Genomic DNA, 18,176 nt, shown 5'->3' on the forward strand with positions numbered 1-18,176 from the left:
ACGGCTCATGCGTGGTCAGTGTTTAGATATGGGGATTTAGTGAGCTTGTTAAAGCAGAGTCTCCAAACACATTGCTGTATGAAGCCTTAAGGTAGTGGACATAGTTCTGCAGGCTGCGGTTTGCACTGTTCACTTGCTCCAGCTGGTTCTTCATGTCCTGAAGTTTGCACTGAAATCGCTTCTCCATCTGAAAAATTAAACCCAAACTGCTTCTAAAAAGGTCTTAATGCAAGTGCATCTATAATTATTTGACATCAAAACAAGCAAAGCATCAGCAGCATGTTACTGATTCCCACAAATCACTGACTCCGCTCAGTTTTTGACTTTCAGTGACCTTTCAAGTGGTTCAAGTTTCCTGGATAATGATTTTTAGAGTTTTGTAGATTGTTGGGCTTGAATTTCCATCTGTATATCAAATACCAAATTTTTGTAATTATACTTATTGGTGACATTTCTCTCAATAATAAAGCAATGTTATCACAGTGGTGTTTGCTTGTTTCAGTCTACAAAGAGTGATATCTAGTGGCTTAAATATTTTAGAGATTTTTTTTTTTTTAACTGCCCATGATTTCCCAAAAATTTCAGAGGGAAATACAATTAAAAAAAAAAAAAAAAAAAGTCTAAAAGCAACTCTAAAAATTTGCGTCGTAGACTTCTATTATGAATACGTTTCTAAAGGGACATGGTGATGGAAAAAATGACGAGAGGGAAAATAAATTTCAATGCTTTTGCATTCTCTTACAAAAGTATCGGATTCCCCCGACTCGCAAAAGCACTGACGTGGTTTTTCCTCCTCCCACTTCATTTTATGTCCATCACCAAGTTTCTCAGGGGAACACAAAACTCTTGCGTGTGAATGCAAAGTTTCTTAGGGCAAATGCAAAAAGCATTGAAATGACAAATGACGATTTTTTTTCTCCCGTCCTTTTTTTTTTTTTCTGTCCCCATCGCCATGTCCCTTTAGGCACACCATACGTTTTGGTCATGTTGGATTTTTTTTAGCCAAACTGAACCACAGCTCAAAAAGATTTGCACAATCATTTGATGATTTTTGTTTTTCGTGGAGCTTCATTATTGTGCAGTGGAAAGTTTGAGAGCTCATAGTCTGCCAGCGAACACTTACATCCTCTTTGCCGCGGCGCAGCTGACCCAGCTCATTTTTAGCCAGGCTCAGCTGACTCTCCAAATCCAGCATTTTAGACTGAGTTGAGCGTTCTTTGGACTGCACCCGCTCCAGGCTCTGGTCCACCTGTGAACAAAGACTCATGTATACACTAACCTCACACAGGTGCAACATCTGTAGCATCAAAAACAAATTGCTGTGGACTGTGACCTGTCTCTGCGCCTCCTCCCTGGCCTGCTCCAGCTGTCTGTAGAGAGAGTCACACTCTCGGCTCCTCTCCTCCAGACGCAGCTGCGTGTTGTGGATGGTCTCCTCACGCTTAGCGACAACCTGAAGCAGATCCCTGTTCTGAGTGCTCACGTCCTCCATCTTCCTGTGTGAACCAAGAAAAGAGAATGATACAGAAATCTGTGTAAATCACAGTTTATTCGCTATAGTTTGAAAATGGTAATAAAATATGAAGAGAACTCTATTAAACTGAGTCAGAATAAATTCATCTTGATAATGTCAGATTACTTTGATAGAAAGTTATGTAATGGATTACAGTCAACCAAAAATTATTCAGCTGTTAATTTAAGCAAACAATTAGATAATAACAATTTAGGCCGACCAATTACCAAGCAATGCTTAATTTTGTTCAGTCTGTGGTGTAAAAAGTTTGCAATAGAAATTAAAGAAAAACACTTAAGCAAAAAATGGTCAGGTCAAAGTGTCAGAATAATTTTTAGTCCCAAATTTTTATCAATTTTTCTGGTAGTCCACTGTATGAAGAATTTTTGGGTATAATATGTCACAGTTTGTGTCAAATGGGTGTTTATGTTAAAGACCCAATTAAATGTTATTAATTCATTAGTATTTTCTGTGGACATTTCCTGTTTAGAAGGAAAGTTATATATCAAATTTAAATAAATATTACATAAATAAATACAATTAAAATGCGATGCTTTCTAGCCAGTGACAGGAGAGCAGAAAATAATAATCTAATAATGATAACAATATCAATATATTTTGGTGTATTTATTAGAGAAGATTAAAATTTAAATATAAATTATAATTTTGATTCCTTTTCAAATACATAATATAAAAAAAATTACAGGAAGAGTTCATTTGTTTCATCGTTCATATATCTAATAGAAGAGAATGGAACTAAAATATGAATAATTCATCATTTGATTTTATAATGTCTTCTAAATATTATATTATACTGTATTATATTATATTATTACAGCAGATGTGCAGGAGACCTTTCAGTGCCTTCCATGGAGCGTTTCAACTGCATGTTTTCTTCAAGTAGAAATAAGTTCTTCTCCTGGAGATTCTCTATTTTACAGCTCTGCTGCTCCATCTGCATATAAACAACAAAATACATCCTGAAATTAAAAACCCTTCTGATTTCACTGTAATATTTGTGGTGTAAACGAATAAACACCCATGATCACCTTGATTCTGAGCTCAGACAGAGTGCTGTTCTGCTCTGTGTTTCTCCTGTCCTGGACGTGCATGTTCTCTCTGGCCTCCCTGAGCTCGTTCTCCAAGCGCTTCAGAGCTTCACGCAGCATCTCCATTTCCTTTAGCCGAGCATGGAGCTGCTTGCGGCTCTGCTCCACCTCTCTTTCCATCTCCTCGCGGTCACTCTGTGCTTCCTTCTCTACCATCTCCAGCCTCAAAGTGTACTCCTCTGACTCCAAACGTGTCTTTTGCAACTGCAAGAATTACGAAGGGTTAGTGTACTAGGACTCAGTGAAGATGGATTGTAATGAGCTGTGAGGGTGGTATGTTAAAAGCACCTGACTCTTGTAACCCTCTACCAGACTCTCAAAGTCTCTGAGAGAAATCTTCAGCTGCTGCACCTCCGTCTGATACAAAGACAGTCTGTCTTCTGTGGCTGACAGAATACTCTAAAAGAGGAGACATGCAAGATCATGCACAAAAATCTAAATCAGAGCTTAAATAGTTTTGGATGAATAAGAAAAGTCTAGATCTAGACAGATTTTATTAGATTTCCTGCCTTGAGTCTCTGGTTTTCCAGTTTGGTAGCCATGTTCTCTGAGGTGAGGGAGTGCAGACGGCTGAGAAGCCCCTCTCTCTCTGCGCAGGACTTCTCCTCACAACTGCGCAGCTGTTCACTCAACTCAATGAGGCGACTACAAAGAGAAAAGTCTACAATCACCTTCCATTATGAGCTCCGCTAAATAAGACATTTGGGAACTTCCAAAAAAAAAAAAAGCCTCAATATATAGTATATTTTTTTTTTTTTGGTAAAGAAATTGTAGAAATTAATACTTTTATTTAGCAAGGATGCTTTAAATTGATCAAAAGTGATGATAAAGAAAGGCATTTATAATGTTACAAAAGATTTCTATTTCACATAAATGTTTTTCTTCTGAACTCATCAAACAAATCTGATTTTTTTAAAAATTTTATTTATACACTAACATTCAAAAGTAAAAACAGTAATTGCCACAAAATTCACACAAAAATATTAAGCAGTTTAACACTGATATTAAGAAATGTTTCTTGAGCACAAAATCATCATATCAGATTGATTTCAGAAGGATCATGTGACACTGAAGACTGGAGTAATGATGCTGAAAATTCAGCTTTACCATCATGAATAAATTACATTATACAGTTATTTTAAATTCTAATAAACTTTATCATCTTCAAGATCATTGGTTGAATGTATTTTAATGTAATATGGCAAAAATTACATTACTTTATACCATATGTACAATTTATTAATTACTAATAAGAAAATTAATGAAGTAAAGATAAAGATAATAAAGATGATATAGATAAAGTGAATATAGATTAAGTGAAATGCTTATGGTGGTAATGAGAACTGGGTAGAAAAATGTTTACCACAAAACAATGCAAATCTTAAAGGGGTCATATGATGCGATTTCATGTTTTTCCTTTGTCTTTGGAGTGTTACAAGCTGTTTGTGCATATATAAGATCTGTAAAGATGCAAAGATAGTTTCAAACCCAAGGAGATATTCTTTATAAAAATTAAGACTCGTCCACGCCCTCCTAAACCGAGGAGCTTCTCGTTGCAGCCCACAAGATCCAGGGGGCGTGGTTGGATCCAGATCCAACTCCTCCCACCTTACATATACCTAAACCTACCCATCTCCACCCCCTGATCCCTAAACCCACCCCATCTCCACCCCTAAACCTACCAATCTGCACCCCCTAGATGTGGATCCAACCACGCCCCCTGGATCTTGTATTCTGCAGTGAGCCCTACTTGCCTAAAACGGCTCATTCAAAAACGCCCCCACATGTCTACGTCACAGTGTGGGAAGATTTGCATAACACCGCCCAAACGTACACGCAATGAAAGAGGGCGTAACTTTTATTCTCGCTGTAGTATTGTTGCTGCCGTTGTGAAAGCAAAACTAATTTGTTTGGCCTTCCAAATGAGTACACAACTAGAAATCAGTGGTTAAGTTATATTTACAACACTGTTCCAGAACAGTTCAACCCAAATATTCGAGTGTGTGCAGCGCATTTTACGGAGGACTGTTTCCTGAACCTGGAAGAGTAGCCTACAATGTGAACACTATAAGAATGGCTGTGATTCGTGAACACTATAAAGTGGGTCAATTCCAACGTCCAAGGACAGTCTGGTGCTTCTGACTCGCAGCCTGTAAGTACGTTTCAATATTTAAAGAATTTGCTACTGACTATTCAAACGCGAGTTTTGAGCAGTGTAGAGTAGTGCTTGTTTGGCGTTTCTATGATCACAAATGCAGACATGGTGTTATGTTTACGCGACGCGGTGCAACGTGTAAAAAGACCATATGAGTCATTATAATCAGTAATTATGTCCTCACTGAATGCAACAAATGCCTCGTTTATAATGGGCTTTATTGTTTTTGTGTCGTCGTGCCGGGACACGGCATCACAATACGGTGAGGGGCGTAACATTTCCGTCACACGCTTGAGGTATTTGGCCAATCACAACGCACTGGATAGCTGGCCAATCAGAGCACGCCTAGCTTCTCAGAACGATGAGCTTTGTAAAAATTCGACACGTTTCAGAAAGACGGAGCATAGAGGAGCAACAATAATGTACAGTATGTGGAAAATGATGTGTTTTTTGAACCTCGAACCGTGTAAACACTGCATTACACCAAATACACCAAATAATGTTCTTTTTAGCAACATCATAAGACCCCTTTAATGGTCAGAAATGCAGGTTTTATTTACTTTATGCAAAAAAACTAAAAAAACTGTGATTTTGAAATGAAATCGGACTGGGACATTCTCTTAGCAGGATTTGTGAGATTCACCTAGTAGCACAGACCTTTTTTTTCTTTCTTTTTTTTTACAAAGGAATTGATTGACAATTAAATTGAAAGAGAATTTCAAAAACTCAGATCTCACTGGTGTATAGGCCCAAGCATCATAAATTACTTAGAACATAATCCACAATTCAGACTAAAAATAATAAATTATAGACATGAAGACTAGCCTGAGCTTCAGTGAACACTTAGAGCAAGTGAAGAAAGAGTCGCTGACTTATTTAAGGTGGTGATCTCCAACTCCAGCTGGCTTTTCTCTCTATTCTGTTTGGAGTAACGCTGCCGAAGCTCCTCAGCAGTGGAGAGAGCCTCTGCTAACTGAGCCTCCTGAGGAGATGAGACAAATACATCAGTCAAGAGTTTGCACTGCATGCTTCATACTGGCCAACTGCATACAAAATCAGTCTTTCAAACAAACTGTAAAATGTGAGACAGTGTCCAGTCATGTGAATACATGAGCCAGCAGTGTCATTTTAAAATAAAGGTCATTTGGAGAATTATTTAATCAATTAGCACTTTCTAAACCATGAAGGTCTTTTATGAAATCCTGTAGTACAGTTCTGTCCAGTACCTTGTCCAGGAGTTGTGCAGAGAGCTGTGCAGCTGTATTCACACTTTGTTCAGCCTGTTTCCTCTGGTCTTCCCAGACCTGTTTGTGGACGTCTCTGTCTCCTTCACAATGCTGCTTCAGCTCTCTCATCTGCTCCAGCAGGCCTTGCACCTCCTCCTGCTGATGCTGCAGTGTCTCTTCCAGCCTCTGTGCCACAGTACAGTACAGGCTGACATGATGTACTACTTTGTATCAATAATCAACCATGACTAAGGTAAAAGCTTACTTGAATCTGAGCCTCCAGCCGGTTATTCTCAGCTTCTTTCTTGTGCAGCTGATTCTGCAAGCGACTGCGGGTGGATTCAAGAACCTTTGACAGCTCTCCTGCAGTCCTCAGATGATCCTGTGGTGACAATCACACAACACATTCTTAAAAACACTTCCTACAACACAGGAGCAAATCTGATGCAAATTCACTATATGCAAGTATTTAGAAATGCAGAAGAGGTATTAATCATGCCATAGAAGAATCTTATGCAGATGAATAAAAAAATAAGGGAATTAGTGAGTTATCATTATTACCTTTTCATTTTCCAAATTCTCAGCCATCTGATTGGCCTCTCTTTCCCTGTTGTTGAGTTTAGTCTCAAGTTTCTAAAAGAGAGCGTAAAATATTATAACCATTTAAAATAATTTTTTATTTTTTTTATGTATTCTAAAACTTTATTTTTTCCTGTGATGGTAAAGCTGAATCTTCAGCATCATTACTCCAGTGTCACATGATCCTTCAGAAATTATTCTAATATGCTGATTTGGTCCCTGAGAAACATTTTTAATTATTATCAATGAGTGCGTTTACATGGACCCTCTTAATGCGATTATAATGAGATTTTGGCGATATTGCGATTAATCTTTACCTCATGTAAACGCAATACTTCGATCTAAATAATGCGATTAAGTCCTTACTCTGATTATTGTAAATAATCGCAATATTCGTGCGCATGTAAACGCAGTCATTGTTGAAAACAGTTGTGCTGCATAATGTTTTTCTAGAAACCCTGAAACAATTTTTTTTCAGGATTCTGTGATGAATAAAAAGTTTTAAAAAAAGTTCAGCATTTATTTTTACAAATAGACATTTGTGACTTCACAGACACTTTAGATAAATTTAACGCATACTTTTTGAATAAAATGTATGTGCATCAAGCTCGTAACATGTTATATATACATAAATATATATACGGAGAAAGCAAGAAATGTTTGAGTTAGATTACAAACCCTTTTCTCAGCCTCAGATTCAGCAAGTTTTCTCATTAGCATCTCCCTCTCGTCAGACAACCTCAGTGCATCTGTCTGTGGTGAAAAGGAGACAAAACAGACATTTTTTGTTTAAAAAAACAAAAAACAAAAAGTGCATATACACAATAATGCAGAACCAACAGCCAACCTAAATACGAGACAAATTTAGTTAGAAAGTTTTTGTACCTCCCGTCCATGCTGTTCCCTCAAAAGCCGTCTGAGAGTGCGGTTTGTCTCCACAAACGTGTCCAACTTTTGCTCTAGTAGCTCATGTTGACGACCCAACTGATCAGAGTGCGACTTTGACTGTTTTTTGTCCTGAATGCACAAAGTGATTTTTTTATTATTATTCAAGAGAAATGATTTCAGAGGTAACTGAAAAGTTTGGAGTTTTGCCAACCTTCTTAAGTTTTCCCACAATTTCCCTCAGCGCTGTCACTTGTTTGGCTACAGCCTGGCCGTCTATCTCAGCTTCCACCAGTTTCCTCAGCAAAGTTTCTATCTCCTGGTGTGGAGGTCCTGTTTCTGATCTATCCACATAATTCACACATTTTAAGCATTTGGTCACAACAACCCTAAAAAGAAGCTAATATGTCAGAAAGAATACCTCAATACCTCATATGTCCAGACTCAGCCTGCGTCCCATCTACAGTGCTACGCAGATCAGCATTCTCGCGCTTTGACCTCCTCAAGTCCTTACTGGCTTCTTCAAGTCTTTCCTCATGCTGATCAATCAAACGCCGACAGGCGCTCAACTGCTGTGACTGGTGCTTTAAGTGGTCCCCTGCCTGCCGTAACTTTACCTGTGAAGATTTAGACATTCAAATCCACAATGTTGCACGACGAATTGTGAATCCATCTTACAGTCATGATTATATACAACCCATACCTCACTTTTTATGCAGTCAACCTCTGACATTAGACTTTCAATTTTTCTCTCATATTTGCCGATTACTCCACTCGCATCGTCCTCTTCACTGGACAGGTCAGTGAGCCGCAGAGGAGGTGAAGAAGGGTCAGTGGCCCGTCCCGGGGTGATCTCTAAGCAGCGAGTAGCCCCCTGATGGAAATTTTTTATTAAAGTACAGTCATTCAGAGTCAAAATTTAAAAAAAAAATGACTCATTATAGATGATATGTGCTGGCAAGTAAGGCAGAATAGGAGTAAACAAACCTCCCACTTGTATTCTCTTCGTCTTGAACCCTTTCCAGGAGGAACCCAGGGAGCTCGGACCTTTACACTGGCAGTGGATCGTAAATTGCTCACTTTCCCCTGCTGAACATAAGAGCTGTGATGAGTGATTTCACTGTCTCAGTAAATCAAACGAGATTGATTTAAACTGTAATGGTAAACAGCATCCATTCTGACCTGGCTTTTCTGTGGACTCTTCTTTAGGTGGACATGCACAGATGTTGAGTCTGGGACATGAACATGGACAGGCGGAGAGGACGACCGTGTTTTCATCCCTTTAATTCAGTAGGGCGATCTTTATTTGTCTTAAGAATATGAAAAAGTTCACAAGAAGTGTATCATAAAATTGGACGAAAAATAAAACAGAAGTGTTATTAATCACACTTGCAAAAAGACTATTAGTTCTCAGTCAAGTCTGTTAGCGCTACTAATCTTTTCTCAGTTGATACACTGCATATTTATACGACCAGTTAAATAATCCTGATCGATGAAAACTTATGTATTTTAAACGATTAATGTGATATGAATAAAAATACCACTAACCTTAAAACAAGTATGCAACGTTGCGTCTCCTGTGTGATGTTGTTTTCAGTACCCTGTAGACTTTCGTATGGACAACAATAGCCGCCAATCGGAGACGCGTCTGACGCTCTAAATCCCGCCTTCTTCATTCTGTTTTGTTTCTGATTGGCTGGTTCGAAACTTCAGCGACAATAATTTGAGAAGTGTGTTTAACGCCCAATGAACTGAAGCTGATTAGGTTTCTATGCCAACGACGCGTTGCTATGTGCCTCCTTTTCTTGCCTTTGTCCGCGAAATTTTCTCGTACATAAAGTCTTATCTAACATGCGTTCGCTTTATTATATCGAGAAAAACATGACCAGCTGACAACCATCTGCTTGAGATTTTTACTTTATTTCATTTGACAAAATATGCTGCATAGGCAAAAGTTCTTGGTTAACTGGACACTCCAAATGTCCAAAGCAACCTTCACATAACCATTATTCAGTAAGATCACATTTTAAGTTAAACCCCTTGAGAACCCAAGGTTGAAAAGCATTAATATGAACATTCAGTAAACCAAAACCACAGATTTTAAAGTCACTGCAACTTCAGATTGGACACTTATGAACCAGAGAACAGTAATGCAAACTGAGGTAGACATAAGCATCTACAGCGCTCAGGGCTGAGCTCATCTGCTTAGGTAACCTAAAGTATGACAAAAGGAACAAAATAGAAATTCAAAAAAACAAGAATGAGCAAAACAAGAATGAGCAACTTGTGGAAAAAGATTAACCGTCATTTGCTGAAAAATTACCAGATTATACATTTGTTGGTAACCTATTTTCAAGCTTCAAACTAGTTCACAGAGATGGAAAAAATTGGATGATTTCAAAACAATCCCTCTAAAACCCATTCACAATGTCTATAGACTATATGTGGTTGTTTAACTTTAAAAAGCATTTGCTTCAGGTTGCACTTTGCTTAAAGTAAAAGAAACACTATGAGAGAAATACAGTTTAGTTGCAAAACAAATGGGGGGTCCTTCTATGTTTTTTTTTAAATCTCTTCTAATTAAATTCTTAGCTCTGTGATTACAGTCCGAGCAAAGGAAGGATGGAAGCCAGTTTATTTGCTGGACAAAAATTAGTCTTTTAAGATTCGCAAAACCAGTAGACTACCAGTAGACACTGAGAAGTTGTGCTGTGGTATCAAATGCTTCAAGTTGGTGCAGCGATGACAGAAGCTTTGATTTTATGACTCCCGTTGTGTGGCCTTCTGCATACATCGATACCAGGTCTTCACCTTGGTATGTTCCATCATATCATCAAATGCCTGAAGGCCCTCCATAACCCTCAGAATACCAAACACGGCCTGTGTTGAAAACACACGGTATAAGAAGTTATTTTCCACCATACCACAGATAAATAAACATGCTAGTAATGAAGAAGCAGAAATAATCTAATTCACATCCCTCAAGCAATTGAGACACTTAGAAAAATAAACACTAACATTCAAAAGTTTGGGGTCCAAAAAAATAATAATATTACTTTTATTTAGTAAGTGTGCATTAAATTGACCAAAAGTGACAGTAAATACTTTTTAATGTCACAAAATATTTATATTTCAAATAAATTTTATTTGATGGTCAAAAATATTAGGCAGTACAACTTTTTCAACACTGGCTGTGTCATCAAAGGTATAAATTACTTTTTAAAATATATTAAAATTTAAAAATAAAAATTAATTGTAATAATATTTAATAATATTACTGTTTTTACTGTATTTTAGATCAAATAAATTAATCTTTTGTGACCAAAAAGACTTCTTTCATCAACATAAAAAAAAAAAAAAAATCTTACAGACCCAAAACTTCACAACAGTAGTGTATTTATGTATAATTTTAGACAGAGAGAGTAGCACATACCAGATCTGCAAGGTTGGGTTGATCGCCTCCCATAAATTTCTTGTTTTTCCCAATGGCTGCCACCCAATCATTGACAGCCTTGTAGAGGTCCTGTCTCACATCATCTTGCAGATGGTGTCTGTGTAGTATGATGAGGTTAAACTTTATTATATTATTTTGACAAATATCTTTATTATGTATTATTTAAAATGCTTAAAAACATACTTATTTTTCAATCTCTTTGAAATGATCCACATGGCAGCAGCTCCAAAATACTTAGCAAAGAATCCCTCAAATGTGCCAAATTTGCCTTCTCGCACTATGTAGTCAAAGGATGCAAGGGCTTCAGTCGGCGTGCGGTAAACATTTGGGGAAATTAGGTGCACCAGCCACTCATCTGCCCATTTCCGCCATTTAATCTCCTCTCTGGGCAAAAATTGTTAATACAATAATTATGTTTGACTATGTAAATTCAATGAAAAAAAAAAGGATAATAAAGCAATCACTTTCAGACATAACTGATTTGCTTTACTTTCTGGTGTCTTTTCCAGGATATAGATGATCAGCTTCTGTCTCTCGCACCATGACCCAGTACTTATTGCCAAACTCTATCACGTCTTTTCCACTGTCATTTTTTGCCTTCATCTCAGGATAACAATTGAGAATCTCAGATACTGTTTTTTCCCTAAAGGAAGCAGTGAACAAACAATCAAAATTTGCATTTACATTTATTTGCCTAAAGCAAAACAACTATTACAAAACTGAACACAGCGCTCAAAAGTTCACTCTCCATCAATCCCCCTCCAACTTCAGGAAAACATGTCAATTTCCAATCAATACTGTGAACAAAACATCATATTTATTGTCACTTTTCATTCTGCTTTCTGAAGAATAATCATACTATGGGGGGTCCATAAAAAAATAAAAAATCTTGATCACGCCTTATTCGCAGTGTCTATTTACACTAAGTGCAAATAGCCTGCCTTGTTGGCAAAGACTATTTACACTAACTCCGCCCACCAACATGTGATTGGGATAGTCAACATTGAAAAAAGACGCTTGTTTTTCATCAGTTTCAGTGGCATAGATGGTAAGGTGAATACTTTTTGCTGCAATCGACCCGAGTTCGAACCCCCCTTTTGCCGAACTTTTTTTAATCAATAATCAAAAAGTTGAAATTAAAGTATTGGGTAGGGTTAGGGTAGGTGTAGGGAGGTGGCGGTGGCATCCATTTAATAATTTGAATTAAAACTATAATTTACACTCAATACATTATTATTTCATACTGTTTTATAATGTACTACACTACGGAGGTGCAGATCATTGCCACTATTTGCAATAAGTAGTATATAAATAGCAGAAAATCTTGCTATTTTAACAGTGTAAATAGAATCTATAGCTATTTGCACTTAGTGTAAATAGCATATCCTTAAAAAATACTGCTATTTTCACTTAGTGTAAAAAATAGTATCTATCGCTAAGAAAATATGCTGCCTTATTTTAAGGTCCAATTCTCGCTATAAACAAACTTACGACTTTTGCCTCAAACTCCTTATTTGCCGCTTATTAGTTTATAAGGTTGTTGTTAAAATTAGGTATTGGGTAGGATTAGGGATGTAGATTATGGTCATGCAGAATATGTGCTTTATAAGTACTAATAAACAGCCAATATGTTATGCTAATATGCAACTAGTTAATAGTGAGAATTTGTCTCTATACTAAAGTGTTAACAAAATAATTTCTAAATTACTAATACACAAACATACCAAATGTTTACACTACAAATAAAGTCATTAAAACCACTTAAATAAATTTTAACATGAACATTCATATAAAAAGATCATCAAGCAGTAGATACTCACCTGCTGACCAGGTATGTCTTCAAAATACTAATTATTACAGAAGAATCATTGAGTTGCTGTTGAGATATAAACAAAGAGAGGGACTTGAGCTATATCAGAAAGATGATATCGATCATCAGCAGAAAGAAGCGAATAGCTACATACCACTATCCCGTTCACCATCAGGATGGGAACTTTTCTGTAAGTGGACCACTTGATCTCCTGTCGCATAACGGGATTGACCTCCACAATTTCATATGGCAGACCATGATAATCCAGGAAGGCTCGCACCTTGCTGCAAAACGGACAGGTCTTATACTGATACAGAGTCAACTTCAGATCTGTCCCCAGCTCAGGTGCCTGTTCAAAACAAGTTAATAAAACCATGGTGAACAAACAACCCCAAAACTAAAACTAGGGCACATTTCAACACTCTCATCCAAAACTGTATCTATATATATACATTTGATTTTTCCTCTGCAAGATGACGCTGAAGCGTGAGTTTGACGGTCTGGTACAAGCCGAAACCACCACCGAGCAAGAAGGCGCATCCCAGGACTCTCCCACTGCCACGCACCGGCGCAGCGAGCAACATCCTGGATCTAAATCCCGCTCCGCCGGTACCGTAAGCCCTTCCTTGGCATCTCACGGAGATTCTCGGCACTAATGCTGCGGTGTTTGTTACACGGCATGTCGGCGTGTCTAAAACTAACCGGGCGACCTTACTGAGCGTTCTTGCACAGGCCGCCGCCATCATGATTTTACATAAACTTCCACAAGTCTACGGCAAGCGCAATGAAACAAATGCTACAAGCTAATAGCCGTTTCCTAGAGATGGTCCTCTGGTTTCCTAGGAGAAAGTTTACTCCCTCCAGGGGGCGCGAGGGGCTCAAAAACCGAATCCCGCATTAAAAGATTTTCTTTACGGCACTGAGAAACCTACTGAAGAACTCGAGGCAACATCTGGGCATCTTATGCTTACCTACTCTAATTTCGCTGTGTAGTATTAATTGACCATAAACATTTTCATCTGTCTAAATATGTAACGTATATTGTTTAACCCCCTTAAGTTTAAATTAATTTATTATTTTTTAATACCTTTTATTAATTTATTATTAAATTTACTAGCAATTATCCTGTAACTGTTAAAATAGCCATTTCATGATTTTAAGAAACCTGTTAACCAGATTCGGACACAGAGACAACATATACAACAATATAATTAAATATTAGCAATATATAACATTAGGGCTGCAACAACGAATCGATTAAATCGATAAAAATCGATTACTAAAAGAGTTGGCAACGAATTTCATAATCGATTCGTTGTGTCGCGCGACGCGGAGACGTTTGATTATTAAAAAAAAAACTTTAGTTGAGCGCGGAGCGGAGTGAACACACTCGGTCTCTCTCGCGCACGGATGCTAGCAGAGTTCGGCGCCTCATAGACAGGCGGAGCAAAAAATTTTTAAAAAACGAGCGGAGGTAAAGGAAAGATACATGGCGGAGGCAGAGAAATCCGTGCGACCCAAGTCATCCAAGGTGTGGGAGCATTTCACACTAAATAAACAGAAAAAGTGTGTTAACTGCAAAATATGCAAAAGCGACATGGCATGGCACGGGAGCAGGGGCGGCGTTTCCGTATGGCAGTTGCCATACCCTAACCCAGTCAGGTGCTGTGAAAAATTATCCAAACTTGAGTTATTATTATTTTAAATCAGAGGGTTTTAAAAAATAGTTAACCAATGATAAGCATTAAAAGAGCTTGTCAGTAAAACTGTAACGCCATTGGATCATCAAGCTCTCAGCGAAACCTCGTAACTTCACCCGCCTCCATTCAGACTGACGCCGCGCACAGCCTGGAGACAGATCTCCGCTTTTCGCAACGCAATTACATTGCAAGACTAAAGACACGTTTTATTCACTCGCCTTTTTGGACCATTCATTTTCAATCTGTTGTCATGTATAGCTACACTGCAATAAAAGCTTTTCTTACTTAGTAATTTTGTCTCGTTTCCAGTCCAAATATCTAAAAAATGGCATGAGAAAATTAAGTGATGCTTAAAACTTCTGTTTGAGATTATATCTCATTAAGATTATTTTTCTTACCCCATTGGCAGATAATTTTGCTTGTTTTAAGCAAACAATCACTTAATTTTGAGGTGTTTTTTTCAGAAAATAAGACAATTTCTTATGCTATTTCATGTGTCTAGTAAATGTATCTTGATTTAAAAAATTTTAGATATTTGGACTGAAAACAGGACAAAACTACTAAGTCAGAAAAGCATTTTTTGCAGTGTATATTCTGTGCTTTGTCCCATATAGGTTATTATTGACAAATATATTTGTGTGTTGTACTTTAATTTACTTTTAATTTAATTTTAAAGTTCTTTTATAGCACTTGGTCATCTTAAGCTGTGTTCAAATGTGGTGTATAAATGAACCTTGCACTAACTACAATGATGGTAATAATTTAATGAATAAGCTTCAAGTGAACTTGAGAGAGAGAGTGTGTGTGTGTCAGTGTGAGAGTTTGTGAGTGTGTGCGTCTGCAAAAGTGTGTGCGTCTGCGAGTGTGTGCGTCTGCAGTGTAGTGTAGAGAACAAGTTCTGACATTCAAACAAATCCTGTAAAATTTTCTGATTTGTATTGTTCTTTATTTTTTATAAATTATTTATTGTTCTGGCAGCTCAGGTGGCACTTTATTTAAAAAAAAAAAGTGTATATATTTGGCAGATGTAAAGTATACATGTGTATGTTTTTTGTGTTAGTCCATTTTTATTTTTATTTATTATTATTATAACAGCTCAGGGATGTTCAAGGAGCAACATGTTTGTGCACTTTCTAAAGATTTTTGTTCTGTTTTTGAATAAAGGGTTGGAAATGAATGCTTTTCTTGTAAAAAAAAAAAAAATCAGATTCATCGATTCATCGAAAAAATAATCGACAGATTAATCGATTATTAAAATAATCGTTAGTTGCAGCCCTATATAACATTAATACATGCTCTTTTAAGCTGGATGATGTAGTTACAGCATCTACCAGCAGGGACTAACTGGGCCAAGCTAACCAGCCAAACTTTGACCCTTTGAACTAAAACTGTTTCACAGTGGGTCACCCGCAGGAGGCCTAGTAACAATTTTAACATTTCTTTTCATACATTTTACCAACAAATTATTATGATTTAGAAGAATAAGTCACATTTTATCACTGTTTATTATTACTTTCTTTTTCTCAGTCACTATGTTTCACACCCTGTGTGTGTGTGTGTGTGTGTGTGTGTGTGTGTTCTGGACTGATATGGCAAAAGGAAAATGTACTGTGTCAGGAAAAGGGGAACTCAGCATTGTTTAACTGATGTTATAAACAAAGGAAAAGCTTTTAAGAATGTGCAGACAGTTGTTTACAGCATGTTATAATCGACGAGTCATTGCACAATAAAGAGGATGCAGAATTTTTGTGGCATCCTCTTTGGCAATAGGATGTGTATCTGTCACCACATGTCTCATTGGTCTTCCAGTTAGAGGTCTAATAGTTACAGCTATTGCCAATGGCATATATTACTTTAATGCCACATAAAAGATTCATCTTGCATAACTTGTGACTAATAACATTTTGAATGTCTAGAAAGGATACATATTTTAATAGAATCATTCTTAACAGTAGCTGTCTTCACGCTGTTAAAATAGTCTGCTTCAACATGTGGTTGTTGAGGTACAGCCCTTGGAAAATTTTATCTTGAGAGAAAAGTTTCCCATCTACGTGTAACGTTTCTTCATGATTCCATTGCCAGTGTCCTGAGGCCAAGTGGAACATTAAAGTGAACGGCTCCAACAGTTCCTCTCCAACACCACCCTGTCCTGTCTTTGTGTGCAGTTGGATTTCTGTGTGTGTTCAGACAAAAGCTGCGCTTCCTTCTCTGCCTTTCTATTACCTCTTATTCTACAACACACAATTCTTAGTTAGAGAGTGTTTATAAAAGCAGGGCTCCTTAATAGGGGGAACACAACTGTTCTGCAGGGGGTTCAGCAATTGTTTTGCGATCTCAATCGCATTTTGTGAGAGAATGAAATAATGCATTAAACAAAAATACAATATTAGGTTCACTTCAACTGAAGCTAAATGCTTCAAAGTCTCTCCTACAATAAAACGTAAATTTTAAATTATTTCCAATGTAAGCATCACAGTGCATGATATAAATTAATATATTGGCTCCATAGTGATTATTGGCTTGTATTAGAGATTTTTTAATTTATCCATATTGACTACATAATGTGCACTACCATTCAGAAGTTTGGAATCTGTACGAAATTTTAATGTTTTTAAAAGAAGCTTCTTCTGTTTACCAAGACTGCATTTATATGATCAAAAACACAATAAAACGAATAATATTATTACAATTTGATTATGCATGCTCTTTTTTACGTTTAGATTACCTTTACTGTCATCAAAGTTAATTTTAATGCTAATAATCCAAATACTCTGTATTAACAGTATAATCTTTATCAAATCTCAGAATGAATATCTATTTTTCATACTGTAAATTATGTTGTGATGCCTAAATTCACTTGTAGCATAAAGCAATTGATTTTATTTTTTATTAAGATAAAATAGTATAGAATTCTGATATTGTTCCTTTCAAATACTCTATAAAATTGAGTGTTGTATTACGTTTTACATCTCCTTGGTCTGTGTTTGAAGTTTGAACCGTTAAAGCCATCATACTTGAGAGGTAATGTTTCAACAATCCATGTGTTCACAAAAAAACTTAAACATGTCTGGACGTGAATGGAATGACATGAATGCAGTCAAGACATGTTAGTGCATATTCTAAGTGAATGCTAAATGAATGCAACTGCAGTGCACAAATCTGAGACAGATTTGATATAGAAACTGCTTTTGTGCACACGTCTTTGTGGTGAGATATGGTGCTCTTGTGCAAATACAGTTGTCTCTGTGGACTTTATTGCAGTTCCTCTAGGCATCTCTTTTCAAAGGTTGAGCGTTTGCTGTCTCCATGGCAACCACATCTCTCTATGGCTGCGTAGGATATCCTCTGCATTTCAAAACAGTTCCCACAGTCTGTGCTTTCATAATAGAGTGCCACCTCCCCATGGTCCTCAACTATGCCTGCCGTTAGATAATCATCACATGCAACCCTCCGATATCGAACCGTGTGCTATCCGAGTTTATGCTTTTTTATCCTGTTGCATGACAGATGTATGCATTTGTCTGCATCTGTTAACTTGCGCAGAGAGTACAAGACAAATATCTCATATACTGTTATGGTTAAGGCTGTTTCAGAATAGGGCAGCTGTTTGTGGTCGAAAAGCTTCGTGACCTAGATTTAATGATAGGGCATTGCAATTTTTTTCAACTCTTTAATGGATCTGAGTGTATGTCGGCCATTTATGTGTGTGTGTGTGTGTGTGTGTGTGTTTTGTAGGATCCAGACC

The 18,176-nt window shown here is 37.1% G+C and overlaps 2 protein-coding genes across 5 annotated transcripts; both read right to left on the reverse strand.

The window, feature by feature from the left end:
* Window positions 1-15: 15 nt before the first annotated feature.
* Window positions 16-9,196, reverse strand: odf2b (outer dense fiber of sperm tails 2b). Of its 4 annotated transcripts, none has more exons than XM_058784500.1 (19): window positions 9,016-9,194; window positions 8,650-8,777; window positions 8,455-8,553; window positions 8,171-8,341; window positions 7,897-8,084; window positions 7,682-7,811; window positions 7,468-7,599; window positions 7,261-7,335; window positions 6,565-6,636; window positions 6,269-6,385; window positions 6,004-6,189; window positions 5,650-5,759; window positions 3,132-3,267; window positions 2,911-3,021; window positions 2,563-2,826; window positions 2,350-2,468; window positions 1,334-1,496; window positions 1,124-1,249; window positions 16-187 (listed from the first exon to the last, which is right to left on the reverse strand). In XM_058784500.1, the coding sequence occupies exons 2-19, from the start codon at window positions 8,743-8,745 to the stop codon at window positions 23-25; spliced, it is 2,460 nt and encodes an 819-aa protein (XP_058640483.1). In that variant the 5' UTR covers window positions 8,746-8,777; window positions 9,016-9,194; the 3' UTR covers window positions 16-22. The 4 variants fall into 4 exon arrangements, with proteins under 4 accessions (XP_058640483.1, XP_058640482.1, XP_058640484.1 ...); XM_058784499.1 differs by having other exon boundaries at window positions 8,455-8,556; window positions 9,016-9,193; XM_058784501.1 differs by having other exon boundaries at window positions 2,368-2,468; window positions 8,455-8,556; window positions 9,016-9,192.
* Window positions 9,197-9,368: 172 nt separating this feature from the next.
* On the reverse strand, window positions 9,369-14,089 carry ptgesl (prostaglandin E synthase 2-like). The gene is made up of 7 exons (XM_058784845.1): window positions 13,184-14,089; window positions 12,886-13,080; window positions 12,742-12,797; window positions 11,412-11,564; window positions 11,105-11,305; window positions 10,901-11,018; window positions 9,369-10,347 (listed from the first exon to the last, which is right to left on the reverse strand). The coding sequence occupies exons 1-7, from the start codon at window positions 13,475-13,477 to the stop codon at window positions 10,228-10,230; spliced, it is 1,137 nt and encodes a 378-aa protein (XP_058640828.1). The 5' UTR covers window positions 13,478-14,089; the 3' UTR covers window positions 9,369-10,227.
* Between the last annotated feature and the right edge of the window lie 4,087 nt (window positions 14,090-18,176).

The sequence above is a fragment of the Onychostoma macrolepis genome, chromosome 08 (genome assembly GCF_012432095.1).
Source record: "Onychostoma macrolepis isolate SWU-2019 chromosome 08, ASM1243209v1, whole genome shotgun sequence".
NCBI classification, from domain to species: domain Eukaryota; kingdom Metazoa; phylum Chordata; class Actinopteri; order Cypriniformes; family Cyprinidae; genus Onychostoma; species Onychostoma macrolepis.